General features: G+C 38.2%; 1 protein-coding gene across 5 annotated transcripts in view; it reads right to left on the bottom strand.

Moving 5' to 3' along the window:
• Nucleotides 1-27,827, bottom strand: part of ADAM22 (ADAM metallopeptidase domain 22) — a gene marked incomplete at its 5' end in the record, with an annotated part of 227,572 nt that overhangs the window by 11,033 nt on the left and 188,712 nt on the right. For 2 of the 5 annotated variants that reach the window (XM_080818830.1, XM_080818831.1), the window contains 8 exons: nucleotides 3,011-3,097; nucleotides 7,660-7,726; nucleotides 8,058-8,158; nucleotides 10,473-10,667; nucleotides 17,211-17,228; nucleotides 21,210-21,300; nucleotides 24,764-24,878; nucleotides 27,448-27,616. In XM_080818830.1, coding sequence (XP_080674956.1) covers nucleotides 3,011-3,097; nucleotides 7,660-7,726; nucleotides 8,058-8,158; nucleotides 10,473-10,667; nucleotides 17,211-17,228; nucleotides 21,210-21,300; nucleotides 24,764-24,878; nucleotides 27,448-27,616 — 843 coding nt within the window. Of the gene's footprint in view, nucleotides 1-1,662; nucleotides 1,693-3,010; nucleotides 3,098-5,292; nucleotides 5,404-7,659; nucleotides 7,727-8,057; nucleotides 8,159-10,472; nucleotides 10,668-17,210; nucleotides 17,229-21,209; nucleotides 21,301-24,763; nucleotides 24,879-27,447; nucleotides 27,617-27,827 lie in introns of all 5 variants that reach the window. The other 3 variants (XM_080818828.1, XM_080818829.1, XM_080818832.1) reach the window with 3 other exon arrangements.

Here is a 27,827-nt window from a genome sequence, read left to right as displayed (position 1 = left end):
AAAAAAAAAAAAGAAAGGAATAGGGGTGTGTGTCTGGGTGGCTCAGTGGGTTAAAGCCTCTGCCTTCGGCTCAGGTCATGGTCTCAGGGTCCTGGAACAGAGCCCCGCGTCGGGTTCTCTGCTCAGCAGGGAGCCTGCTTCCCTCTCTCTCTCTTTCTGCCTACTTCTGATCTCTGTCAAATAAATAAATAAAATCTTAAAAAAAAAAAAAAGAAAAGAAAAGAAAGAAAGAAAGGAACAGATTTTGGAGTCCAGAGCCAAGCTGGTAATTCTGGTTCTGACACTTACTAACTGTGCCACTCTGAGTTACTCTGTGTGCCTCAGTTTCCTCCATCCATAGAATAGGAATTAGAATGCCTACATCTCACAAGGTGGTAAGAAATAAAGGTACGCAGGAGGCACTCAATCCAGGACAGTTATTATTCATTGCTTGTTAGGGTAACTACATTTTCCATAAGGTCATGGAAGTGGGACTCAACAACCTGATGAAGAGAGTAATCAAATGCCTAATACTCAAGAGGACGTTGAGTACTGAGCTTGTAACGCACTGTCACCAACTGCCCCCAAGACTGAGGTGTGGGGACATAAGGCTCTTGCCCTGCTTGATGCGCATATATGCTGGCAATCATTCGAGTAACCACTGTCCGATCCAGAACGGGTAAGGGAGCACAGAGGAGGCACTATGATCACTCCAAACCTTTCGGCATTCGCTTTGCTCTTTGCAGTGAGGTGGATATATTTTAAATGCTGGGCTATACTTTGGCCCAGACTGCTACAGTCACTAGGTCCCCACTGCATTCTGATAGGAGGCCCCAAACCCCACACCATATGGATTAATAAAATGGCCTTTGCCCTCACTGGTGGTTTTGGCAGGAGAGGTGATCCTGAACAAACTGGTGGCTGATGAAGCAGGTCTGAGCCGTAGCAGAAGGCTGGCAAAGCATAAGCCAAGGGGTGGAGACCCTTTGGGCCTCCTGTGGAAGGACCGGCTTGGATGAAGGGGCAGATGAAATTCTGTTGTGTGAGAATCACTGTGATAAAAGTTCTGGGGTATCTTAATGATTCACGACTTTCACAGAAACTATGTGTCGGTTTCAAGTCTCACCCACATCATCACCCTGATTGATCCTAAAATGACAGTTACATTACAAACTTCCAGTGAATTCTGTCTAGCCTTTAAATACAAAGGTGGACTGGAGTAATTCGTTCTTATGTGACTACCAACTGTGGGAACAGACATCTCGTATTTAAAAAGAGGAGATAAAGGAACCCTCTAAAATTGCCCTTGCGGCTTTGCACGTGCAACCGGGGGTGCTAAAGCATTTCCCCATCCAAATTGCGTTTAGTCATGCAGCTTCTGGGCAGACCTGGGTGCTGATTTTAAGAAATGTGAACTCTTCTCTGGGAGCCACATGAACTACTCAGCTGACCCAGGGGAGGCGAAACAACTCTTCCGGGGTACCATTTCACAAATCATTGGTGCAAAAAAATGCTAATTCCATTGAGATATAAAAGCCCTTGCCCCTATGGGGCCAAAGTCATCCTGTTTTGGTTCGATGGCTGATACGAATTACAATCTGCCCACAAGCCTGAGGAGGGTAGATAGGAGAAACAGGACTGCAGGTGAGCCAAGATTCCAAATAACATTCAAAATAATCTTACCTGTCTTCCTGACGTTGGCCATCTTGAGAGCTACAGGTGAGGGTGGGATGTTTGAATGTGAGTGTATGTGTATGAGGCTCAGTGTGGGGAAGTGACAGAAGCAGGGGAACAGGGCAGGAGGGAAAGATGGGGTATAGAAGCAGGATATATTGTTGTGAGCAGGCAGGGTTATGCTTTCCTTGGGGCATATGCAAATGTATGGATCAAATTAAGATGCAAGTAGGTCTAATCATTTTCTCAAACTATACATGTCTGAACTAAATGGTACACTGGAAGAGAAAGTCCACCTTAGATGGGTGCTGAGAGTCAAGTACGTCCGCATATTTTGGTATCTGTTAAATGCTGACCCGAGTCATAGCAAAAAGTAATCTGAAAGCCTATTCTGTTCAGAAGAGGTGGTAACAGAGTCCGTATTTCTTCTTTACCTTAGCTGTCCACAAAGCAGTCTTAAATAAACTGGACATTTACCTCCAGGAAATCACTTTGATATTACAAAGAGTGAAAAAATGCCATTAAGAGCTCTTGGAAATTTTCTCTGACCTCTGAAGTCAGACTGAGCTGCAGTGGACTGAGTCAATTCTAGAGTTTCTAAAATGTAAGGATACTTGGTCTGCTCTTCTGTGAATCAAGAACATGCTTTCTATCTGCTTCCTGCTCTGTGTGAAGTGTGAGACAACAACCGTCTTCCTAGCATAAAAAATTCCTCGGATGTTTTGTTGAGAATCGGTGAAACACTTCTCAGCACAGCCCTTGTTTGGAGGTGAATGCTTGTACTGAATGAATAAAACCCAAACTCATCTGATCCCACCCTCCTGTGGTCAAGGTTTCCTTGGTCGTCTTAAGTTCCATTAAATCACTGTTTCTACTCGAAGAAAAATTCTGCTATATTTCGTTTGGTTTCTTTTCATGGTTTCCCTTAAGTTTTAGTATGCACTATGCACTCTTAAGGCAGGAAGTAGGAAAAATGCACTATAAAACTGCTAATTTCTAGAAATTAAATTGTTCAGGTTAATAGTGCTTCTTTATTAGTGGAAAGTATGTTTCATGCCCATAGAACACTACATAGCATAAAATGAAGAGAAAGCTACTAAAAAGCTCAAGATGGTGATGGGGGCATGCACTAAATGGTAAGTAACCCTTTCAAATGGCTTCATTTGAAACATTCAGAAAAGAACTAGACTTGCTCACGAAGCCAGAAACAGAGATCAAAAGGCAGCAAATAAACAAGGACCCTTTCCACCTATGGGAACTTGTATTTGGGAGATACAAGATAGAGAGCCAGTCACACTACAGTATTTGTATGTGCTGGGAGAGTTTGAAAAGGATATAAAATTAATTTATAAAATACCTAAAGTATGGTCCTTCAGTGTTTTTATTCACATCTTCTACCCACTTAGCTACATTATAGTCTCTTTTGAACCATGGGTTTAAATACCTGCAGAAAGCAATGGAAGGAACAAAGAAAGCAGAACAAGATAGAAAATCTGAAAATACACAGCACAAGCTTAGCAAGGATGTTCTTCACCCTCCAAACGCAAGTGACTATGGCAAATAAACCAGGATGGATGCTGGGGGTTATGCGGCAGTCCGTACAGTGACATGAGAATCAACTCAGCTGCAACAAGGCTCGAGGCATTCGAGAATGTATTCAACATTTCAGGGAAAGCCTTGCCAGTGGTTTCCCCAAGGGAATCAGAAGCTGTCTTCCAATCACAGTACTGTCAGATCCCATTCACCCACCTCCAAAGTGGCTTTTTCCAGGCCACCTCTCATTTGGCTCCTTGGTTTTCAAATGATAACGATGCTTTTTGAGAATATTCAGATGGCTGCAATTCCAACCTGGTGTTTGGGTATATAACACCCCAAGAACAATTAAAAGGAGAATGTTCTCTTTCCAATATGAAAAAAAAAAAAGACTTTACATGGCTTCTGTCTCACTCCAGATAGCAGGCCCTAAACTGGAGTTCACGAGAAAGGTGCTCCAGTTGGCTCTATAAAGAGCAGAAAGGGTCCTGCTCTTCTGATCCTGGAGCCCTCACACATATTAAGTGTGGGCCAAAAAGGCCTCCAGGATCTTCAGGTTGGGCTCAGCAGTTTAGCTGTAGCTGCAATATTCCTTCTTCCTTCTATGCACTCCAGACTAACGTATTCGTGGTTCCATTAGAAAATGGACCTCAGAAGTTGCCTTCTGAATGTCTGGTCATGAATTATGTGAGTGACTGCCAGAGGATATGAATGACCTTTATTAGCATTTCCCTGATGGATCTGGCAAAGTCTCCATTGGAATTACTGCGCAAAAGAAAATTTAAAAGATGGTAAATTGGGAGTGCAAGTTGTTGGTTTTTGTTTTTTGTTTTTTTCCCCAGAGTTTCCTTTGATTTGAACCCAGGGAGCCAAGCAAAAACATATCCCCTTTCAGAATGTGCTCTTGTAAAATAAACACAGATTCAACAAATCCAGTGTTGGAACGATTTGGAGATTTTACTGAATTTTCTCTTTTAAAAAGTAACTTCTAGAGACACTATAGATAACGAAGATACAGGCTCTATCAAACTTTCCAAGTTATTTGGAAAGAAACCAGGGGAAAGATAGAATACACTATTCGTTTGGAGTAAAACTTTGCTTCTTTCCACTGTATTTGGTTTTAGTTTGTAAATACATTTAAATCATGACCACATTTTCAGTTATAGAAACAAAATTAGGTTACTTTTTCCATAGCCCTTTCCCTCCTTTTTAGCTATAACCAATGAAGTTCCCTCCTAAGAGAAGGGTTTGGTTGCTTTTTATGTCGGTAAGACCATTTTTGCTAAGACAGTGTCCCCTGCCTCGGGAACAACTCACACTAGTTTTGCCTTTAGCCACAATCATTGCCAACTTGCACTTTTCACAGAGATAGCCAATTAAAACTTGCATAAAAATTTCCACTGAGACTTTGAACAAAAAGAAAAAGTCAAAAAGCAAGTGCAGCCACAGATGAAGGCTAGTGAATGCTCTGGCCTGGGGAACACCGGAGAAAAAGCCCATGCAGCTGTTATCAGGTGAAACATAGCCACACAGCAAACTGAGTCACCCACAGGCAGCTTCCAGGAGGAGACGGGTGTGCCTTTCACTGACAATCTGAGAAGCTCAAAGGGCTGACGCCATGGCTGTTCCATGAAACCTACAGCCGCATGGCTTGGCTTGCATGTGATGGGCCTTTCCCTCTATTTCAGGGAACATCTCAGAAGGCTGTGGTCATTTCACTCGAGGTCACTGAAGAGAGCTCTCAGTGGCTGTTCCTTCTGGGGCTCTGCCCGTGAAAGTGTCTTCACAGCGAGCACCCTAGCATCTCTAGGTGGTGGCGGCGGAAGTGATGGGATTTTATCAAACTGCTGTAAACCTGCCTATGTGGCTTGACTTGGCTTGTAGCGCAACATGCAAAAAAAATGCGTTAGACAGGGGAGGAGAGCTCTTTGTGTTCTCCAGGATGGAAAGGCAGAGGAAAATTAGCTGGTGCTGGCTGGACCAGGACCATGTCCAAGCAGACGCTGGGGGTCAGTCAAAGATCAAATGACCCTGTTCTCAGCCAAGGAAGGGACTAGGAGGGAGATTAAGTGGCAGCCCAGAATGAAGGGGCAGGTGGAGACTGACCTGTGATCCAGACTCCCTGTCTGGGGGCTGTCAGAGCCCCCGAGGCTTATGCCTTGGGATGGGACTGTCTGGGCGAGGGAGTGCCCAGGCTCAGGTGCTTGGGGCTCCCTCCTGTAAAAACACAATATATAATACAAAGTCTAAGCCAAAACCTTTTTCACATCATGTACAACAGTGAGGAAGATGCAAAAACTTTGAGTGGAAAACAATACAATAAACAAGGACATTATATGTTGTTAATTAGCCAAGTATGCATTTGTGGTGAGCGTTTTAATTCATGTCCTGATGTTTCATCATCCTTTGGGATGATGGGTACTAAAGGAGATGCTGAAATCATGGACTCAGATGATACCTTTTTATCTAAAAAATAAAAAAGATATGTCTGTCTGTGGTCATTCTGTTTCTCTTATAGTCCCACAAATTATAATGTTATATCAGAAGCAAAAGGGATTATTTAGCCAATATGGAAAGCATAAAAAAAGACTGTCAACATACCTCCTGATATGTTATGTATTACGATTCTTTTCAAGGAAAAAAAAAATAAGTATATAGTGCCCATACAATAAGGTATGTGAGAATAGTGGCCAACGTCACAGACTTGGTTCCATTTAATTAACATGAGTCATGTAACCCCCATCTGCAAAGTCTGAAAAATCTGAGGGAGTCCTTAATACTTTTTACTCACAAAGATGATTCCACTATGACATCTTATTAAATATTACAGTGTTATCTCACAGGCAAGAGATTCCTTGAGGGCTAGCTAGTATTATAATTTTTATCATGATATGAGTGAGAGTTTTACAGAAAAGTTTTAAAAAGTAAGTGACTGTGCTAGAAAATACTGTATGAATCTTGCTAAACACCAAGTGCTGTTTGGGTCAATACACAGCTTTAATATAATGTTGGTTTATTTTCATTCAAGAGTTTTCAAAGCTTTATTCTAGGAAATGCTGTTAAAATGCTAACCAGTACACAAAGGAAGTTCTGAAGAATGTTTTGCAGTTTTATCTGTTTTCTTGTGAGCAACTGAGATGAGCTGAGGCGCTCTTTACCAGGTGACCTCATGCAAAACAAATCAAACGACATTCCAAGAGTTTATCCACAATGAGCCCTAAAGCATCAAAGCGCTTTGGGAATGTATAAGATAAACTCTAACAGATTAGTCATTTATGATGGAGTTCTATGATGCCATTCTGGACCATGCAAAGGTATCACTGAAACCTATCTATTGCTTCTAAAAATAAAGTATCCTCTAGCAAACTTTTGACAAGCCACTTACAAGACAATACCATCAGCAGGAGGGTCCAAATTTCAGGGCACTGTTTTTATTCCTGGACTGAAAAAGGCAGGGTATATGATGGAAAAGCTAACATAAGTTTCTACAAGCAGTTAACAAACACCTGCTAATTCAGATTTTTTTTAAAGTATTAAGGCATGAAGAGGCAACAGTGATCCTGAAAACAGTAACTAGCACTGCAGTGAGAAAGAAGTTTAAAAAAAAAAAAAAGGTTTAGATAGGTCAAAAAAGTATGGTTAATTAAAACCTGGTGGCAAGGTCCAGAAGGATAATGAGGGTGTGTTTGATTCCTTAACGTGAGATAAAGGTTTGAGGAAGCTTGGTCTTGTTGTACTTTCTTACGGGAAGAAACAACAAACCAAAAAAAAAGTGCATGGTGTTTACCTCATTAGAAACAACTTTAAATGTAATTTCTGATCCCACCCCCTCCCTCTCGCCTCGGCTTAAAAAAAAAATGTGTGGCTATCATTTAAAACAGATAGTGTTGCATTTAGTGACAATGATTCCGTTAAAGAGCAAGTTTTGGTAAGTGCCCTTTTAAATGTCCTCGGAAGGAAGATTTAAAAGGGAATCCGTATTCCATTAGTCTGAGAGAATGCTTAGATTGTAGCCATGAAGCCCTCCGAGCGGTGGTTTCCCACTGTGAGCAGCCTCATGCTCTAGGACGGTGGGAACTGTCCCCTGATGCTTCTAGGCTGTGTGAACATTGGGAAGAGGAAAGGTGACCCCTCTGAAATGGCTGGACCCCGGGTGATGAGAAGAAAGGAATGTTATCAAAATTCCCTTCAAAAGGAACCAAGACACCACATGGCAGGTTACTGGAGGAAAAAGCCTGCAGCGAGAGTGGGGACCCCCGCTATCAGTGAATATTGGTTTGGGCACAGTTGCGGAGATGCCTATGTAAAAGAGAAAAGCCATGGTTAATTTTAAAACCGCAAAAAAAGAATTAAAAAGACAAAACCAAGACCAGAGGCATGGTTTACAGTTCTTTGATGATCTCGTTAATTAACTCTGCACACTAATTGCACAGGACCTTGGAATGCCTTTTTCCATTAGAGGTTTAGACTTACTCAGTTGAATTAGACCGAGGTCTAAATCTTTTGCCTCTGATTTTCTTTCTGTTGCCTCCCAGGTTACCTGAAAAAGACGGTTTATGGCTAGATTTGAATATAAACAAACAACTGTCCTATGTGTAATCACAGGGTATTTCAAGTGGTATAATTCACAGCCAGCCCCTCCCAGAACACAGGGCTGTATAGTACTGTACAGCCTTCTCTCACCCTGGTCCTACTGAATCCCATCATTTCCAATCCAAGAAAAAAAGAAAGAAATCATAATAAATGCCCTCTTCTCTGTTGGGAGAAGTACAAAGCGTACATGAAAGACAAATCTTTACAACCAAGAACCACAAAACAGGATCTGGGTCCTGCAAACAGATGCACTAGCTGCTCAGAATGCCGCCCTATACCTTGCCAAGAATTACTTCGAGGTCGTCCGTTTTCACAGATGTCTGAAATATGTTTTGTGTCCGGAATCCTTTCACTCCAAGAATGAGAAAGCCCATTTGACCTGAAATGGAAAATGTGTATATACTGTTCAAAAATATAATCAAGTGAACTTAGTTTCAAAATCAGTAAGCAAAATTTCTAAGCATTACTACGCATTAAATAAATCAAGAAAGAAAAAAATCTGAAATGAAAGAATGAAGAGAACATGAACGTCTTCATGAAGAAGGCAGAATTACACAACATTCAATTTAAGAAAAGTCAAATACAATGGAACCCCATTACAATAGTTTATAATGGAAAAGTATAGCATACCATGCAAGCCAATTACATTCCCAACAACCACGGACAGCAAATTCACTTCATAGTTCAGTTATGTTACCCAAGCAGAAGAGTTATAATGGGGTCCCACTATAGATGTTTCTTAATTGTAAAGCAATGGTTTTCATTCAAATATTATGAGAACATGGACTTCCAAGAGATTTCGTTAAGATCTGTTCAATTGAAACTGCTCAACCTTCATCAAAGTAATATTTAGGTTTTCTTAAACAATAAAACTATTTTCTGAGAATTGGCATTTTCTCCACAAATACCTCCCCCTGCCCCCAACCAAATGTAGTACTCTTAGTTAATTGCCCAATAACTGAACTGAATCAAATGTTTATCATGGAAATGTCTCTCACAAAGCCCATGTACCATTAAGACCGTACGCTATGTGTGTCCTACCATCTTAAATAAATTGTCTATGAGAAGCAAAACTTACACACCTACCTGTACCACATAAGAAAAAGTATTTTGACAAACTACATGTATTTAGAAGAAGTCACATAATTTGATACCATTTTTAACTACTTAAAAGTCATAACCCACTCTTCTAGTATCTGCGAATTATTCTAATCAGTATTTTAAGCTCTTCTTGAGGTACTTTAGAAAACAACACTATATTTAAAAACTTTTCCACACATTCCAGTTAATCGCTAATAATATCTACTCTAAAAGGAGCCTTCTATTGATGAATGAAAATAAATGGAACTCAGCAGTTATTACACATTAATTCCCCAGATTAGGAGTTTTACAACATAATTTTCTGATTAAAGAATGAATCCTATTTTGTCCAGCAGGACAACAGAAATTCTGCTGGAATCCACTGATTTCTCTACCTTTTTACCATGTTATTTAATTTAAAATTAAATATTTGACCAAGAAAATATTTATATACAGAATTAGATAAACCTTATTCTCTTAGCCAAAAAAAAACCCCAATAAAAAGAATAAAAATTTTTGAAACTTCTTCTATAGATCTGTACTCCTTGTGCAAAAACTAATATTTTTATTTTTGCTCTATGCTATGTTAATCCAAGTAAAAACAATCCTTCATGCTTAAGACAGTTCCACATAAAGAAGAGTTCCTAGATCTACTGATTCTTTCTTTCCTTTGTGGTTGCTTATAGAGTGAGATCCATTGCAGAATTTTTACAGATAATTCACTCTATATAGAATTCCAGAAGAGATCACGTTTCTTCTGAATAAACTAGAAATTCCCTTCCAGTCTCCAAAGTGCTTATTGTGCCCAAAGCCATGTACTGGGCTACCAAATCTTTTTTTTCTATACATTACCCCCCCCTTAACCAATTTTAAAGAAACTCTTCCACAGGAACATCTTAGCGTTCTTCAACGTGAATGTAGGCCTCATTTCCTAAAACATTCCAACTATTTATTTCTTTTACCAGTTTATTTTATTAAGCGATTATAAAGCATGCAGAATTTTAACTGGTCTTATACACCTTAAGATCCTGGAGCAAGAATATAACATCAAAGTTTAAGACATATAAATAATGTATTAACCCCACTTATCCTATTATAAAACCCAGGCAAATACTAAATATACTTAATTTGGCAACTGAGCTCTAAATGAGAAAGTCTAGAAATAATCATTCCAGGAATAAAAGGCAAAATCATAATATTCAAATATATGATTCACAGAGAAGCGATCTTTTTTTCACAGCAAGCTTAGCTTTGGTATATTTAAAATTTAAAAATATTCAACGCGGTATTTATAGTACCAATTTAACAACTGCTTTACTGAAGCATGACAGTAACCTTTTTCTTTGACTACCCAACATGACATAAAGCTCACCATTTAAAATATTATAAAACACTATGTATTGTTTCTTAAGCCATATAAGAGCAAGATTGAAAAACCCTAGGATTTCTCTGTAGATTTAGGGTTGTTATCCGTTTAGTTTAGTTTTGGTTCAATTTCCGGCCTGATTTGCTTAACAAGTGGTTCTGAGCATATGGCATTTGGAAGCGCAGTAATCAAAGAACAAAGGATACTATTTTTTAACATTCAAGAAAGAAGGAAGAAGTAATCAAACCTGCTGCAAAATAATGAAATGTTCTGACTAATGGAATAATGTGTGATGGAACAGGTAGAAATCTGAAAATGCGACAGAAAAGCAGACCTCTTCTTAGAACTAGATGCTGAGTTTGTGCTGACTCCGGGAGCAATGTCGCTATAAAAAGAGTCACCATCTCCAGGCTTTTTTACATAATCTCCCTGGGGTAACTGTCTAAGGCATAATAAACATTTCAGAGTCAGAAAACAAGACACACACATGAACACAGACATATACAAATATTATTTTAGGAAAAAAAGAGGTAGGGATAATGATCTACATGAATCAAATCTATAACAACACGTAAGATTATTAATAAATGTGACAAGTTACAGTCATTCTAACTGTAGAGGTCAGAAATGCAATCACTGAAGTCTACACAGTCTGGATGAATAAAGCCTTGCTTCAGGGGAAAAATATGGGAAGATGAGGTTTTTTTGTTGTAACTTTATTATCTTGGAGATGTTGACCAAAGTTGTTGTCTTTGAAAAAAAAAAAAAAAATGGTGCTAAAGGAAACATGTTGGGACAGAGAGTCCTTGCCCCAGATAAGGCATAGTTTTTTTCACTGTGGCCAATAAACTATTCGTGATTTCTAGACATTATATAATGTAACCTTAAAACCAATTAAGTCTTAAAATAACTGATTTCTAAGCCATTTTCTATAATTTAATCCAAATAAATTCTTATTAGTGTAATCTGTTCAATCTGGAGCCTCATTGTTCATTTAGGAGAAATAGGAAGAAACTGAAAGAGATTCCAACACCAACCAAAAATGTAATTCTATAGCTGCACAAGAGAATATGTAAAAGGAGATAATTCCGCAAGAGGAAGAAGGGGTTGAAAAATAAATGAATTCTTGTTCCTACTATAGGGGGAGATACTTATAGGTAGTTGGTGGGTGACCTCGTTTCTCTATTCTCCACTGTAGAAGGAACACAACAAAGGAAGATCTGTTTAATCTGAACTTCTATGGACCCTGCTTGCTCTGATTTTGAATTAACTAAGACTGGAACAGATTTTTATTACTTTTCCTAAGGGAGAAGGGTAGAAAACTCTAAAATGGACCACCTAGTCAGCCTCAAGAGCAAATGTGATCATCTGCCAATGGCTGGCCTCCACACGGTCACCTGCATCCAAAATTTGGTTCAGTTCCATTTGGTACTGTTGTGGGAGGCACTGGATTGAGAATTTTAAACAGAGTTATACTTCAGTAGGTCTCCAACAAAGGCCAAATTTGCCAACTCCTTTTTCTACTTGGTTTTTCCTTAGCGAGCCTGTTTATCTTGGTTACTTGCTGATGCTAAATTCTATCCTTAAAAATGCCACTTTCAGATGCTTGCTTTCTTGTACCAATTCCCATTCTGTTTGAAATCTTGACAACACTTGGTCATTCGTTCTTTTGAATGACTTGAATACCTCTCTCATATTATTTCAATCCTATATACTCACATATTTCCACAAATCTAAAAAAATTTTTCAACCCATAGGAAGCACATATATTAAGTTGTGTGATCCTCCCCTTTGAAGCAAGTCAAAGTTCTCATTAGATTTGTAAGACTAATTTTACCTAGAACTCTGTGATACATGTTCTTGCAAAATATTTTAACCCTTTGAGTAGCTTCAGCTCATAACTGTAACTTTTTTCTTTTTCACAGTATAGTATGAAACATTAATTTTATACAAAAAAATACAGTTTCCCCATATTCATAGTGTTAATAATACAGGACGAATGATACATATTGTTATGCAAGAGATCTTTAATCTCTGGAATCACATTTTCTGCTTTGCCTCCTATGAGTAAAATGTTCTGTCATGCTTGAAAAAAAAAATGATCTCAAGAAACTCAGAGTTCTGTATGTCACCTCAGAGTGGAAACTTTCCTTTTGGATCATATTAATATTTATAAATGAATGCCCGAGAATATCCCATCAACATCAATTTCCAACAATAATCTTTATGGTTAACAAATCCTTTTTCTCATCATTACCTTTAGTAATACTCTGTATAAGCTGATAAAATGTGCCTCACTAAATTCAAATAAAATAAAGACAAATTCCAACTACATTTGACCTTTCCCATTAATCTATTGCCCAAATTATCTTTTCATTACATGGTTCTGGCATTCAGGAATTTACCAAGGGCTCCCTTGGCTGATGCTGCAGGCTTAAATGGACTACCTCTCACGACAGATGGGCCTAGTTTTGTTGTTGGTTTGGTTTTTTTAAAGTCTCCGCATTTTACCACTCCTTCAGTGTAATTTCTCTGCAGTGCACAGTCACCTTTCACATAAGGAACCAAAATTCTAAATGCCAAATATATCATAAACTGTGCGCTTCAGTCAAGGGGTTGGAAAGGATTTTAAGTTCAATGAACTTCTAGGGCATGGCCTTATTTTTATTGGGATGGGCAGATTAGATTCTTAGCTATTTTTATTAGGAAGACTCCAAAATACAGAAAAGACTCTGTATTCCCCTTAAAATCCCATAAGGAATGCATGTAATGCATGTTTCTTCCCATAGTAAATGAATAACAATGTTAACGATAGAGTAAGAATTTTGTGAAAGATCTCTTAAGAATAATATTTAACATTCTTCACTGTCGAGAAATTTCTCCTTTTTTCAATATCCATTTCAGATTACAACAAATTTATCTCTTCTTGTTTAACCTTTAGTAAAGATAGAGAATATTAGGTCCCCATGATCAATAAAATAACATTTCATCATTTGTTACATAAGATCATAAATGATTAACTAAATCCTTAAATTTTTTGAATTAAATTTATTTTTCTAGTCTTTATGGCTTTCTTCTTAAATTTTGCTGGTCTCATGGAGTTTTGAATCATAAAGTGATTACTACATTTGGTGGCCTGACTAGTGCCAAGTTTTGTCATAGGATAATTACTTCATATCTCCCATATTATATGCAAATATTGCAGATATGCACATGATTTTTTTTTAAATAAATGACTAAAACAAAAGCTTATCTAACTAAATTCTTTTTCCTCAGAAAGGAACCCTGTTACGAGGGCCGTCTGGTCTTTCCTTAAAGGGTCCACTGAACCATAATATTTAACTTTGATCTTTACACAGACTCAAAATGAGAATGCAATGAAGAAAATTAAGTCCTAACCTTAATGCTGAAGGAGGCATTTCTCCAATGCTTTTGTTTGTGTCTGGGCTGTCTGATATTAGAATTGTTACTTTACTGTTTTAAGAAATATTGTATAATGTGTACCAAGTCACACTGACAGATGCATATCACTTCAATAATAATAATAATATAAAAACAAACTGAGATAGGTTTGAAAAAAAGGAGGGAGGGAGGTTCACAAGCAGGAGATAAACTGGCTAAAACAGGTGAGAAAGAAAATAAATGGGGAAGGGGGTTTCTTTTTAAAGTACAGATCAGGAAGATATGACCTAATTATTTATTCTATTTCACATTAATCATAATGATGTATGCTCACTTCAGACAAAGGAAGAGAATATTTCAGCTGAATACGGTGGATGTTTTATAAATCCAAGTTCAAATGAATGCTTGCTTAATCTATTGCTACTTGCAAACCTACCTGAAAACTAAAGCTCAAACTTAGAATTCTTGTTACAAAGTATACAGTTGCTGGGGCACCTGGCAGGCTCAGTTGGTGGAGTGTGAGACTCTTGATTTCAGGGTTGTGAGTTAGAGCCCCATAGCGGGGTGTAGAGATTGCTTGAAAATAAAATCTTAAAAAACCAAACCCACAGAGTATACAGCGCTAAATCCTACAACAATTATGATAGCATCAGCTAAAAATAATATGGAAGTCTTCTTCCCTGAAGATTTTAAAGAAAAAGATCTTTAGCCATCCTTCCAACTATGTTGTGTAAAAGAACTCTCCATGGTTCCTAGGTTACATGGTTCTACCCTTCATAAGGTTAACGATGTCAGATTTAAAATAATACCATTCGTGCATGGGGTTCTGCCTCTACTGTATCCAGAACAGGGCTCCTGTTTTTATTAAGCAGTTTGTAAACAAAAAGGAAAAAAAAGGGTTGGTTTCTTGTCTTTTTGTCAGACTTGCAATTAAACCTATCATGCCAGGTTACCACGCTCCTTCACAGAATTACTTGCCTGACTTCTCCAATAATTTGAAAGTTATCCTAATGGCATTTCTGAGACATTATATCATTAATAAGAGTCTGGTAACTGGCTATATGTTTAATATGGTCTCGCATTTAGTGTCAGAGCAAACCTTTATGTTTGCCAATACTTGCACCAGGTCGACCAGTAAGCGTGGGCCTCATTCACATGGACAGATGCTGCCTTGCTTTGTGAGGACAACCACATCCATGTCCTCCGTTTGAGTATCAGAGAAACGCAAAGTCTTCAGAGACCACATATTATGAACTTCCCTTACTACGATGCTTTACAGATTACACAGAACTTTATCTGATCTTAAAGGAAAATTTACGTGACTTCCCAAGAAATTACACAGAACTTTATCTGATCTTAAAGGAAAATTTACGTGACTTCCCAAGAAATCACATCCTACAAAGTGAATTTCTGATTCCTTGTCACTTGGTCCTCCCACCATGGAACCTCAAAGGAAAACCTTTAAATTTAAAGACAAAGACGACTCAAAATTCCTATTTCTATTTCCTAGCATCCCTTGGAACTGAACACATCCTTCTGAACATCTGAATATATTTTTATAAGACTATGCATTTCTTAATGCATGCTTTGGTCCATTTGGCCTTTTCAACTACTCTATTACCAGTGACATATATTCTCAAAAAGGAAAATCCTTCAGAAGATATTTATACATTTATGACTTGCTGACCTAAAGTCCATTATTTGCTACTTCTTCATTTTGAGAATTATTCTACAAGTCTAAGACTCATTAGCTATGGACAAGGACAAAAATAAATAAATATTGCAATGAAATATATCAAAATACATAAAATAAATCTGTCAAAGATGTGACCACTCTCAAAATATAGACTAGATTCCAAAACTGTAACCAGATTGATGAAATGATGAGTCGGTAATGCCAGGAGGCATGAAATTATATCAGACAAATAAAGGAAACTCTTAATGCAAAAATGTTCTCAATTGTACCCAGGCAGATTCTGAGTTAGAATAAGTTGGTACACAGTTTTGCATATTAACAATTTTTTTGTAGTGTGGTGTGTAATCCTTTATTCTGGATCGTACTCCAGGTGAGAATGTGTCTTAGAGCCCTGCTTCAGGTTTGTTTATGTTGCTTATATTTGTGACATTTTACTTTCATTTTTATATGTCAGCCATATTAAATCACCTTGTAGCCTTAGTCACTACGGAAATGAGGCTGGGTCATCAATATTTGATCTTATTAGCCTAATTTTGTTTTCCATTGGAGAAAGCCACCAGACTTAGATTTCTGATATGACTGATCAAACTCTATCTAAGAGAAAGCTTAACCAAGTCCACCTCTCCTCTGGTGATTCTGGACACAAGAGTTTTAAACATGCCAAAAAGAAATCTAGCTGTTTTTAAAACTTAGCTCACTTTGTCTCAGCTTTACTTTTCCCATTAATAACGAGTTAGTTAGTTATCCCAGGACCGGGTATTTCCTAATATCCATGCTAACTGACCAGGATCTTAGTTGGTCCCCTACGAGCACATTTATAGAGACTGTAGATACTTATGGCTAAAGTCTTACAGGAATTTTAAATTACAACATGGGATGAAACAGAAAAGTGAAGTTCAAAATTTTAATTTGTGAGAAAATGAAAGCTGGCTGGGGCCTGAAAAAGTGTATCATGTTTATTACATCTTATTCCTAATCTGCCTGACATTTAATGGAACAGTGAGGACAGTTAAGTAAGTATGAATCTGCACAGATATCTTGAGTACTAACCTAGTATTATATGATGCATAAGACCTGGTCTTCCAGGATATTTTAAATTTTTAGAATCAATAGCTAAGAGCATTAATAATTTTTGGAATGTGAAAAGTAAAGGGGACATCTCAAAATGGGCTAATTTAGATTTAGAAAAAATAGACAATTTTATAAAAGCACATGAATGCTCTATATCTCTTTTTATGCTGTTAGTTAAACATAGATTTGAAGGTTATGATGAACAGGGTGTCTGACTTTATGGGCTTTACACTAGACACTCTGAGATTCTAATAATGCAAATTATTTCTTTACCTATGCAATTACTTAATCAGGACAAAAATATTTTCTCATGCAGAGGTAAACAGTACTAGGACATTCTCCTGATCCTAACACTGTGTCCATATAAATTTTATCATTTATGAATGGAAGTTACTAACATAACAATACTAACAAAAAAATAAATAAATTCCTTCAGAAAGTACTAGGCAGTAAGATTGCTAAAAAGATGAAGAAAAGCCAATTAAGGTGATTCCTTAACACAGAGGAAGTTTGTTTTAGATGGAAAAAAATTCATTTCCATATATATTACTATAATAGTAGCATAAGTAACTTCTATTATTATGGTACTGTTGGATGAAAGAACCATTAAAATTTAATGATAATACATGTTATTTTAAAATAATACATTCCACAGCACCATTATTAAAATTATAGTCTCAAGGTCATGAAAAACAAGACTGCTCAATGATCACAGAAACAAAGTCAACATAATTTATAACTGCATGTATGAATTCCAAGGATGCTAACAGGATTTAAAACTTTCAGTTATGTGTTCAGCTTATTCTCATCACATACCTCTGTTCTCGATAATTTCTTTTCATGGACAAGAAGAAAAGGAAAGAGAAGAATTAGTTACCTATGGAAGTATATTCAGGGAGAGCATAAACATGAAAGTTCTAGCATTCATTGAAAGGTCTCCACTAGAGGAGTTCTGAATTGCAAAACTAAAATGAAGAATACAGTCTCTCTCTCTCTCTCTCTGTGTCTCCCACGCACGCACGCGCGTGCGCACACACACACACACACACACACACACACACAAACTCTCTCTCTCTCCTTCATCTTTAAAAGAGACACCAAAGGCTTGGTGACAACATGTTCAAGTAACTATTTTTAACAGCATAAATAAGCTTCAGTCATGAAAGAATACCTGTTTTTGCAATATCAATTGTACCATATTAAACATGTAGTTAGTAATGCTCTAAAGTCAATCTTATTCAAGTTACTTATATAAATTAACCACTTTCACAGAAATAAAAATCCCAATTCTTTCCTTCTGGAATATATGTCCAGAACTAAGGCTCTTCCTAAGAATTTCAAATGGGAAAACATGACTGGATACGGGAACATCTTATTTCATCATGTAGGATATATTAGAGTGAGTTAATTCACAGCTGTTAGGGACCTTCTAAGTGATCACGACTTACTGAAACCTCACACCGGAAATGCTTTGTTCAAAGTTTACTGTTTTTCATTTGGCCATACACTAAAACAAATATGAGTTTTAAAACAAACCAATATTAAACAAAATGTGTTCTATAAGGCACCCGTGACTTTTAACTTAACAATTCAAAAGACTTAGTTTTTAACTTTCTTATCGTGACCTAATTAAGTGTTAGTATTTTGAAGATATGTTAGAAAGGTCAAGCAATTGAGTAGTGGGTTCCTACCTTCCCAGATCAAGGGTAATGTTTCCATGTCAATTTTGTTTGTAGCCCCTTCATCTGCCTATCCATTCCATGCACCCTGTAAGTATCTTGGTTTAATAATGAGCTCATGAGAGTAGAAGTGCCAATTTGTTACTTATATTTTTCATAGTTGAAACTGTCGGATTGGTCGGGGGGGTGCAGAGAGTAAGTCCCAGAATCTTCCTATTCAGTATGTTTTACTTTTTATTCCCTCCATCTGATTCCCTAGCAGTCCATTGATTCCAAATAAGTATTCCTCGTGGCCTATTCCTGCCATTCCCTCACTCCAAGGCTTGGAGAAGGGGTAGAAAGTTTAACTGGAAGCATTAATGAGGAAATGAGTTCTCGGGTCCAAAATCCATTTTTGAATTTCAAATAGAATATGAATTTCATGAATTTAATTCCTGTATTAAAATTTCTACATTCTCATTCTATTCTTAAACATACTGTGAATAATTTTAGTAGCACTAAAACTTTAATCATTCAGGTTCAAATTATTTATGAAGAGGATACTGTAGTATGAATAAGATTTGTCTTTTTTCCTTAGTGAATATGCAAAATACATATATTCAGAAATGAAAAAAACAGTGAAATCTCAAAAGAATTTCATAAAAATAAGAAATGATATAGAGAATGAAGTACTTTATATCAGTCATTAAAACAAATGGATACAGGTAATTCCATTAGCAAGAGGAGTAAAGGTTTAGATTTCATGTTTTATGAAAGGTAATTTTTTCCAAGACTGCAAAACCATGAAATACCACTTTGCGTCAGTAGGTGGCAGGAGATCACACATAATAGAACCAATAATTTTGCCCTCCCCTTTCCACATAACCAATGAAACCACTGAGCTACCTCAAAAGCTCAAAGCTTGTGATGGCAATTACCACCTAGGTCTTGAATCAGGGAAGTGGAGGAAATAGTGTAACTCCATGATGGGACTAGTTCACCTGAGGTGTGAGGGGAGGTCAAATGATAAATACTCAGAAAAGCCTTCCTTTATGACATGTAATTATAACTCCAAATGTTATGATGAAATCAGCCCATGTAAATAGAAGTATGCAATATAGATAATGGCCTGCACATCAAAAAGGTCCATAGGTATTGAGCATCTATGAGCTGGTACAGGACTAGGTACTCATTTAATCCAGGCAGAGCTTTCCTACTGTGCTGTGCCCTCCTTTGCTGTTCGATGTGGTAGTTACCATGTTATGCTAAACTTTATCGTCTGTCTATGCTGTCTGTGTTACTTGGTAATAAATTGCCTTCCAAAAATGCCCCCATGTATTTTAATGCTTTTATCATACAAAGTATATCTTGGCAGTAAACTTATTGCTCTCTTTTCTGCCAAAGAAACTCTTTCAGGGTTTTGACTTCACGACAAGCAACAGCCACATATACTTTTAAAGAGATTTCCTTCAACGGAGTTAAGTTTAAGACCATGTCAGGTAATAATAATAATAATGGCACATAATTACATAGTGCCTAGTCTATTGCAAGTTTGGGGGTATTTTTGAAGCCTAAAATATTCTAATTCCCAGTCTTTCAGTGAAGTAAGCCAAGCGTATGGGGGCAGGGAGATAATATAAAATGGGGTAACAGCCAGAATGCCTAGAAAACACTGTAGACCTTTTAAGTGGAGAAAAACTCTAGGGTCAGGATACTAAAACATCATCATCAGAGATCAACAGAATGATGATTTTAAGTTGAAATCAAACAGAACTTAAAGTTCGCCATATTGGGACGCCTGGGTGGCTCAGTTGGTTGGGTGGCTGCCTTCGGCTCAGGTCATGATCCCGGCGTCCTGGGATCGAGTCCCACATCGGGCTCCTTGCTCAGCGGGGAGCCTGCTTCTCTCTCTGCCTCTGCCTGCCTCTCTGTCTGCCTGTGCTCACTCTCTCTGACAAATAAATAAATAAAATCTTTAAAAAAAAAAAAAGTTCGCCATACTTAAGTTTCAAGTTATTAAAGTTAAATAAGTTACTTGAATACTAAGGAAATTTTTTACATCATAAGATTGAAGTACTTTAAGTCTGAAGTCATCTACTTAGCTAAATGCTCAAGGGGATTCAGTATTCAAAAGCTGTACAACTTGTAACTTTTTAAAGTTTATAAATAAGAACCCAAAACTTCTAAGCTGAACTTGAAGCTTAAGAATTACATATTACAGCCTGATGATTCACAGACCTGTACCCCTGGGGCAAATAATACATTATATGTTAATAAAAAAAAAAGAATTACACATTACAAGTTGCAACTTTAGGCTTACTCTTTTTTTTATTTTTTTATTTTTTTTTTTTTTAAATTTTTTTTTTTAAATATTTTATTTATTTATCTGACAGACAGAGGTCACAAGTAGGCAGAGAGGCAGGCAGAGAGAGAGAAGGAGGAAGCAGGCTCCCCGCGGAGCAGAGAACCCGATGCGGGACTCGATCCCAGGACCCCGGGATCATGACCTGAGCCGAAGGCAGCGGCTTAACCCACTGAGCCACCCAGGCGTCCCTAGGCTTACTCTTAAGGTGAACAAATGAAGTCTCTGAACAGTATTTTCTCCACAAACAAACACCCAATAGTTAACAAATAATAGAGCCTCCTTCATACTGGGTAAGAAGATATGGAGGTTCTGCCTCTGGCACGAGGCCAGGCCACAGCACGTACCCAGTCACGGAGCTGCCACTGCTATGCTTGTTGATAACTGATGTCGTCACTGCTGTTGTGACTCAAGCGTTATGCTCCCTATGGGACCATCCTGCCTAGATCTCTGGGTATGGGTTTAAGTCAAGAGAGCCTGTGTCACTAAACAGCAAACCAACACAGCCTTCACACAAGACACGATTTTGATTGACTTTACTTCACATAATTGTTTTGAAACAGTATTCTCTACTTTTAGAATAAGAAGGGAGTTATCTCAAAATCTAAAAACGTAATAAATTATGATCGCCTCTAACCATGCCAAGACTATTCATTGATTGCCTGTGGAACCAGAATGATTTTCATTGCAGGTATATTTATCCAATGATACAAAACTTTCTAGGTGCTTAATTCATTTAAGAAAAATGTTTTAAATTCTATTTTGATAGTAGCAATACTGAGACAATTCACTTACTTATAACCCCATGCAGTTATTCCTAATATGAGGGCCAGCACTAAGATGGTACCAGCGATTATGCCTATTATGATATTGGTACCAGCAACACCTACAGGGGAAAAAGAAAACAATGAAGATCAGTGTATATAAAGGAAATTCTGATATAAAATTCTTTTTTTTTTTTTTAAGATTTTATTTATTTATTTATTTATTTGACAGAGAGAGAGAGAGAGACAGTGAAAGAAGGAAAACAAGCAGGGGGAGTGGGAGAGGGAGACCCAGGCTTCCTACTGGGGTGGGAAGCTGATATGGGGCTGGATCCCAGGACCATCATAACCTGAGCCGAAGGCAGATGCTTAACCACTGAGCCACCCAGGCGCCCCTTGATATAAAATTCTTTCAGGAACTTTATTCTCCATATTTGTAATCATCACACTAACAAAATTATTTGTTTTACAAAGTAGGTATTTTTTTCCCTTTAAGTCTTAATCTTAGAGAACACTTTTTTAATTTAATTTTTTTGAGCTACCGTTGACATAAGGTTGTATTTGTTTCATGTGTACAACATAATGATTTGATATCTGTACCTACTGTGAAGTAAAAAAGTGGGTGTTCCTTTTTTTTAAGATTTTATTTATTTATTTGATAGAGAGAGAGAGATCACAAGTAGGCAGAGAGGCAGGCAGAGAGAGATAGGGAAGCAGGCTCCCCGCTGAGGAGAGAGCCTGATGTAGGGCTCAATCCCAGGACCCTGAGATCATGACCCGAGCCGAAGGCAGAGGCCCAACCCACTGAGCCACCCTGGCACCCCAAAAGTGGGTGTTCTTCTAAAAGGATGAAAAATCAGGCGCCTGGATGGCTCAGTGGGTTAGGCCTCTGCCTTCAGCCCGGGTCGTGATCTCAGGGTCCTGGGATCGAACCCCACATCGGGCTTCCCTGCTCAGAGGGGAGTCTGCTTTCCCCTCTCTCTCTGCCTGCCTCTCTGCCTACTCCTGATCTCTCTCTGTCAAATAAATAAATAAAATCTTAAAAATAAAATAAAATAAAAGGACGAAAAATCAAACCATTACTTAGCTATCCACATCAATTATTTGTTTACATAATTCTTTGTCTATATTCCCTTTTCATTCTTGTCCCAGTACATTCTGCACTGTTTTATTTCCCATGTTATTTTCTGAAAAATAAGATGAGGTCCCTGAACTTCAAGAAGGAAGAGTAAAAAATAAAAACAGAGGTGACCCTACTATGTTGTCCTAGTACTCTGGGAATAGCAACTTGTAGAGAAATCCATGTTCATTTTGACCCTGACGTCTTGCTCAGGAATTCCAGAAATGTGACTGCCCGTCTCAGTCCATCCTGACAACTAATGTAAGGTCCTTATCGCTCTCAGTTGTATGTATGGTATTTTGTCTCTCAGATATAAGCTCCTTGAGAAAGAAAATGTGTCTATGGATTTATACACTCAGTGCTCAGATGATAGATAATAACAGCACTGGGCTTGTAGTTCCCAGTCTTCATAACGGTGGCTGTGGCATCCTCGAGAAGGAAAATAGGAAGGAAAACCAAAGGAAAAGAGAGCGTGTGGTAAGCAAGAGACTGGGGCTGGTTGGGCATGAGGGCCAGGTGGCAGCAGGCCAGCAGAGGGCCAAGGCAAGGCAGGAGCTCTGGAGTCAGTAATGGCAGTGCTGTGTCAGCATCTGCTGTAGGAAGGCAGAGATGCAATCCTTAGGGGAATCAGGGCAGTGTGAGTGGCCCAGTAAGTCGAAGGCTTTGTCAAGAAACTCGGTGGAGGGCCCAGGAGCAGAAAAGGCAGATCGGAGGCCTAGTTGCTTTGCTGATCATAATTTATACCAGATTCTTAAGTCACCCAGATCTGTTTCACTCAGAGCAGCTCAGATCTCTTGTCGGTCGGCTGCATTCTCGAAACATCCTTCTGGATGTCAACAGTCCATCTTCCCAGGCAACTGGGGCAGACTGCAAATCCCCACGACAGAAGTGTCAGCCTGCCTGTCTGGGAGCCCTCGGTAAGTTGTGTCCTACAGCAGGGCATCCGAGGAAACTGGCAGAGCCCACCCCACACACGTCCTCTGTGGGATGGGGGGACACAGATGCCCGAGGACCCCCTGGGGCACAGCGGTTTTGCTACTCTAAGGCCTAGCATATCTGTCTTTTCTTCTTTTTCTTCCAACAATTTTAACAGGGATCAATAAACTTGGATGCTTAGCCTGGTTATTTCTAAGTAATGCTATGACTTCTGACAAGTCACTCAAATTCACAGACCTGAATAGCCTCATCTCTGCATTAACTGCTAAAAGCAGCTCCGGACTGCCCTTGCTGAGACTGAAGACCCCAGAATCTTTATCATTCTTTGACTTTCCTTGCTAAGGTCATTGTAGCTAAGATTTTTAACCTGTCTGGATATCACAATGAACAGGGAGGTGAATGGACTTCAGGATTTGAGCATTAATCAGTGTAGAATACTCAATCACGAAAAATGATAAAAGTTTAAATAGGGGACATCTACCTCCAGGCCATGTGTTCTTATAACCGTTTGCATTTAATCTCTGCTTCTCCATTTGGGCCACTCTAGCTTTTGTATCTGCACCTGTTGTTTATGATCTATGTCCTTAATCCTGTTCCAGGCACCCCGGCCAAGGTTACTACTTCTAGAATTACCTACAGTTCAGGATACAGAACTGGGGTTGAACAGAGATGAGATTCTATAACTAAAAATATTAAAGCCAACAACATATTTAAAAATCAATTCTTCAGAGGCGCCTGGGTGGCTCAGTCAGTTAAGTATCTGCCTTCAGCTCAGGTCATAACCCCGGGGTCCTGGCATCCAGTTCTGGGTCAGTCTTCCTGCTCAGTGGGGAGCCTGCTTCTCCCTCTCCCTCTGCCTCCCTGTCCCCACTCATGATCTCTCTTGCTTTCTCTCTCATAAATAAATAAAATAAAAAAAAAAATAAACCAGCTCCTCAATTGTTTTTTTTCTATGTACTCAATCCCCAAATATAAAATTCTTCCCTTAAATTCAGACAGTTAAGAAACCTTAGGACCACACTCTTTGTTTAAAAGAAAGGCTAGTGGGGTGCCTGGGTGGCTCAGTCAGTTAAGCTGCTGCTTTCGGCTCTGGTCATGATCCCGGGGTCCTCAGATCGAGTCCCACATCGAGCTCTCTGCTCAGCGGGGAGCCTGCTTCTCCCCCACCCCTCTCTCTCTCTGCCTGCCTCTCTGCTTACTTGTGATCTCTGTCAAATAAATAAATAAAATCTTTGAAAAAAAATAAGAAATAAAAAAATAAAAGAAATGCTAGTATTTGTTGTCATGCTCCCCCCCAAAATAGAACACTTGAAAAATCTCAGTAGGACAAGATAACGCTAAATCAGTAGACTAAGTTATATTCGATATTACACATGATTATAATTTAATGGAAAATACCAATTTCATACTGTGGATGCCAGTTATATACTATTTTGAGCTACAAAAATAATCCAAGTGAAACTACCTGAAGAGCAGTTCTCTTTCGTTATGTACAAAAACTACGTAATGGCAGGAAATCAAGTACCTACCATTGCCAGACAGAGTTATGCCAGTCTTTGCGTCATCATTGTGAGGGAAGTATGTGCTGCAGTCGGCACCAATCCAGTGTCTGTTACAAACACACTTCAGTTCATTACTGCAAACCTGAAACCCCAAATCAATCAAGAGCACAGGTCAGCCCTCTGATACAGAAGCATAAAAAATAAGCACTGACTTCTATTAGATGCGTGGTAGAATTTGATGGTGCTGAAAAACTCAGTACTTTCTTCTTAAGACTAATTTCCTTATTTCTTTTTCAAGTACCTAAAATAATATTTTCTAGAGATCAGCAGTTAGACCCTAAAGGAGTAATGAATTTTTCAGGGGAAATAAATTTACGGTCTAAAAAGAAATCAATGAAATTGTTTTGAATTTCATTAACTTAAATTTTATAGGAGGGAGAGTTTTAAAACTAAGCAGAAGTACAATCATTTGCCAATTATACAATAGAAAAGTTTCTTCCAAAGAAATGGTCTTTATACCAAAATTTTATTCATCTTTTAGGAAGCAAAAAAGATAAAGAGCAATCCAACAAAGAAGAGGGAAGGCCTGATTGGTCTAAGAAGAAAGTCTCACAAAGCAATAGCCCCAGCACCTCAACCCAAGCTAGAGATGAATGACTTCCGTGTCATGGAAACCCCCAACCCTTCAAACAAAATGTCAGGAAAAATTTTCACATAAAATGGCACCAAACTTTTAAAAAATGGTAAGATAATAATCTATATTCACTTATACGTCCAGGAAACAGAATCAATACCTAGATCTTATACTTTAAATTGAGTGGGAAGTAGGGGAGAATTCAGTTAGGTTTAACATCAGAGAAGATGTTCAGGGGGGCATGGCTGTCATCGGATGGCTTTCTATCTTCTGTTTGATCTATGCCATACACCCACGTCTAAGTGTAACTATAAAATATGGTTAAGAAAATGTAGATTTCAGATTAGCAAATCTCTGCAGACTGGCAAATACACAGGAAGAAAAGGTTTAGGTTTAAAGTCAAAAGGCCTGAGTGTGGGTGCCACTTTCACCTTTCTTGTCAATGGATTTTAGCCAGGTCAACTGGCTCCTCCAACTCTGTTTCCACATCACACGACAGTGACACAGTTACAAGGACGGTGACACGAGTGTCCTGTGTCGCGAGAGAGTCTGAGCAAAAACATTTATCCAACACTCATTATGCCCAGGCATTGTTTTAAGTATTAAATATAAGTTACAAGTATTAACTCACTAATTCTTCACAAAAACCCAATACTCTTCTTCTTCTCGTTTTACAGGGGAATCAATCAAATCACACATAGGCTAAATAAGTTGCCAAATCTCACTCAGGAAGAAACAGAGATGGGATTCAAACTCAGACCGTCTGGTTCCAAGCCCATACTCTTAACCACACAATACAGTATCTACTGTATTTTCGTTTTAATTTGTGTCATATAAATAGAGTTACTGTGAATTAAAAATACATAGGATGTAATGTCTCTGTATTATGCATAATTACTGCAAATGATTTGGATGACATTTGCCACCTGAATTACTTGTGTTTATCACTTTTATTCATTCATTAAACAAATATTTTATTAACAAAACTCTACTAACAAAACTTTGGTCTCTGTGTTAAATATGGGATTTCTAGATGAAGAAGACGTTGTTATCCATAGCATGAATGATCAAGAAGTAATTCAATTGTTTTTGCCTTATCCTCCCAAAAAGCATTTCCCCTTAACATTTCACTTATTCAAGAAAGAAGACTTAGCAGAACTCTTTACAGCAGCAGAACTACTTACTATATGCCTTCTCTATTTTCACTTGCCATAAGAACTCTTATCCTTTGGCAAAGAGTTACAATTGGTAAGACCTCCCTAAGAAAATTCTTGGCATATCTCTGGAGGATCTGCATGGAATGACCAGAATTGGAAGGCTCCCAATTTCAAGACAGGGATCCTTTACCTCACATAGATAATATGACCAGTTCAAGCAGAGAATCAAGGTAGGGTAAAAAACAAACAAACAAAAAACAACATAGTGCATGCCAAAAGAAACAGAGGCAAAAATGACTTTATTAGTATAAGAAGTCCTAACAGAAAATGACCAAACTGTGATCACCATAATAGCATGTTTTATCTAACTTATAAACTTACTTATATAGGACCTGCATTATCAGATAATGTGACTGAAAGGGTAGAATTTAGTCCTTTAAGGAATGCCATTCTTTCCATTCATCTGTGATAAACATTTCCCTGACTCATTCAGTTTTTACTTCTAGGAGCTATCCTTAGCTGATAGGCACCTGGTATGGCTACAGAAGGCATTTATGATCTGTTCTAATTGCTCAGTGTCTGGACAATACCAGTCGTTATATATTGTGGCCAATGTCCCTTTTTATACCCTTTAAAAAATCCCATTACAGTTTATTAAAATTTCTCTCCCAGATCATTTGTAGAAAACTGGCATTATATGATATGAGAATTTGATTAGGAAGATTATGCTTTTTCTTATTCCCAGGCTTGTACAGATTACACAATAGGAACAGTCCGATGACTAGGACCAAATAACTGTTTACATGCCAGCTAGACACGTGGATAAGCATATTTTCCATTTTTACAAAATAAGCAGGTTAGGGTCATATCTATTTCTGTGAATAAAGGAGTTTCCCTATGACAAGATACTGAATACTTACTCCATTTCCTGAACAAACAGTGCCTTCTTTATTGCTTAAGCAAGTACTAAAGTTAAAAGAAGCCACAGGAAGACACCTGTGTTCCAAGCACATCATTTGGGGACCACAAGGTGTCCCATCTTCCACATAGCCAAGATCTACATCTTCTTCGAGCTTCACATGCCCACCACTGAAAACAGAGAGCAAAAAGAAAATAGGATTCCATTAATTCACATTCATTTTGAGAACTGGGGATTTCCCCAAAGGCTCAAAAACTGGCAGCATCAGCTACTTCTGGAAGATAGAATCTGCTTAAAGATTAAAGTGGGTTAAGTGTCAGAATCTTGAGTTCAGCTCGGGTCGTGACCTCAGGGTGGTGAGATTGAGCCTATCTGGGCTAA

Source organism: Martes martes (genome assembly GCF_963455335.1).
Source record: "Martes martes genome assembly, chromosome: 11".
NCBI lineage: Eukaryota > Metazoa > Chordata > Mammalia > Carnivora > Mustelidae > Martes > Martes martes.
Note: the sequence above shows the minus strand (reverse complement) of the source record. Positions and strands in the feature narration are given on the sequence as shown.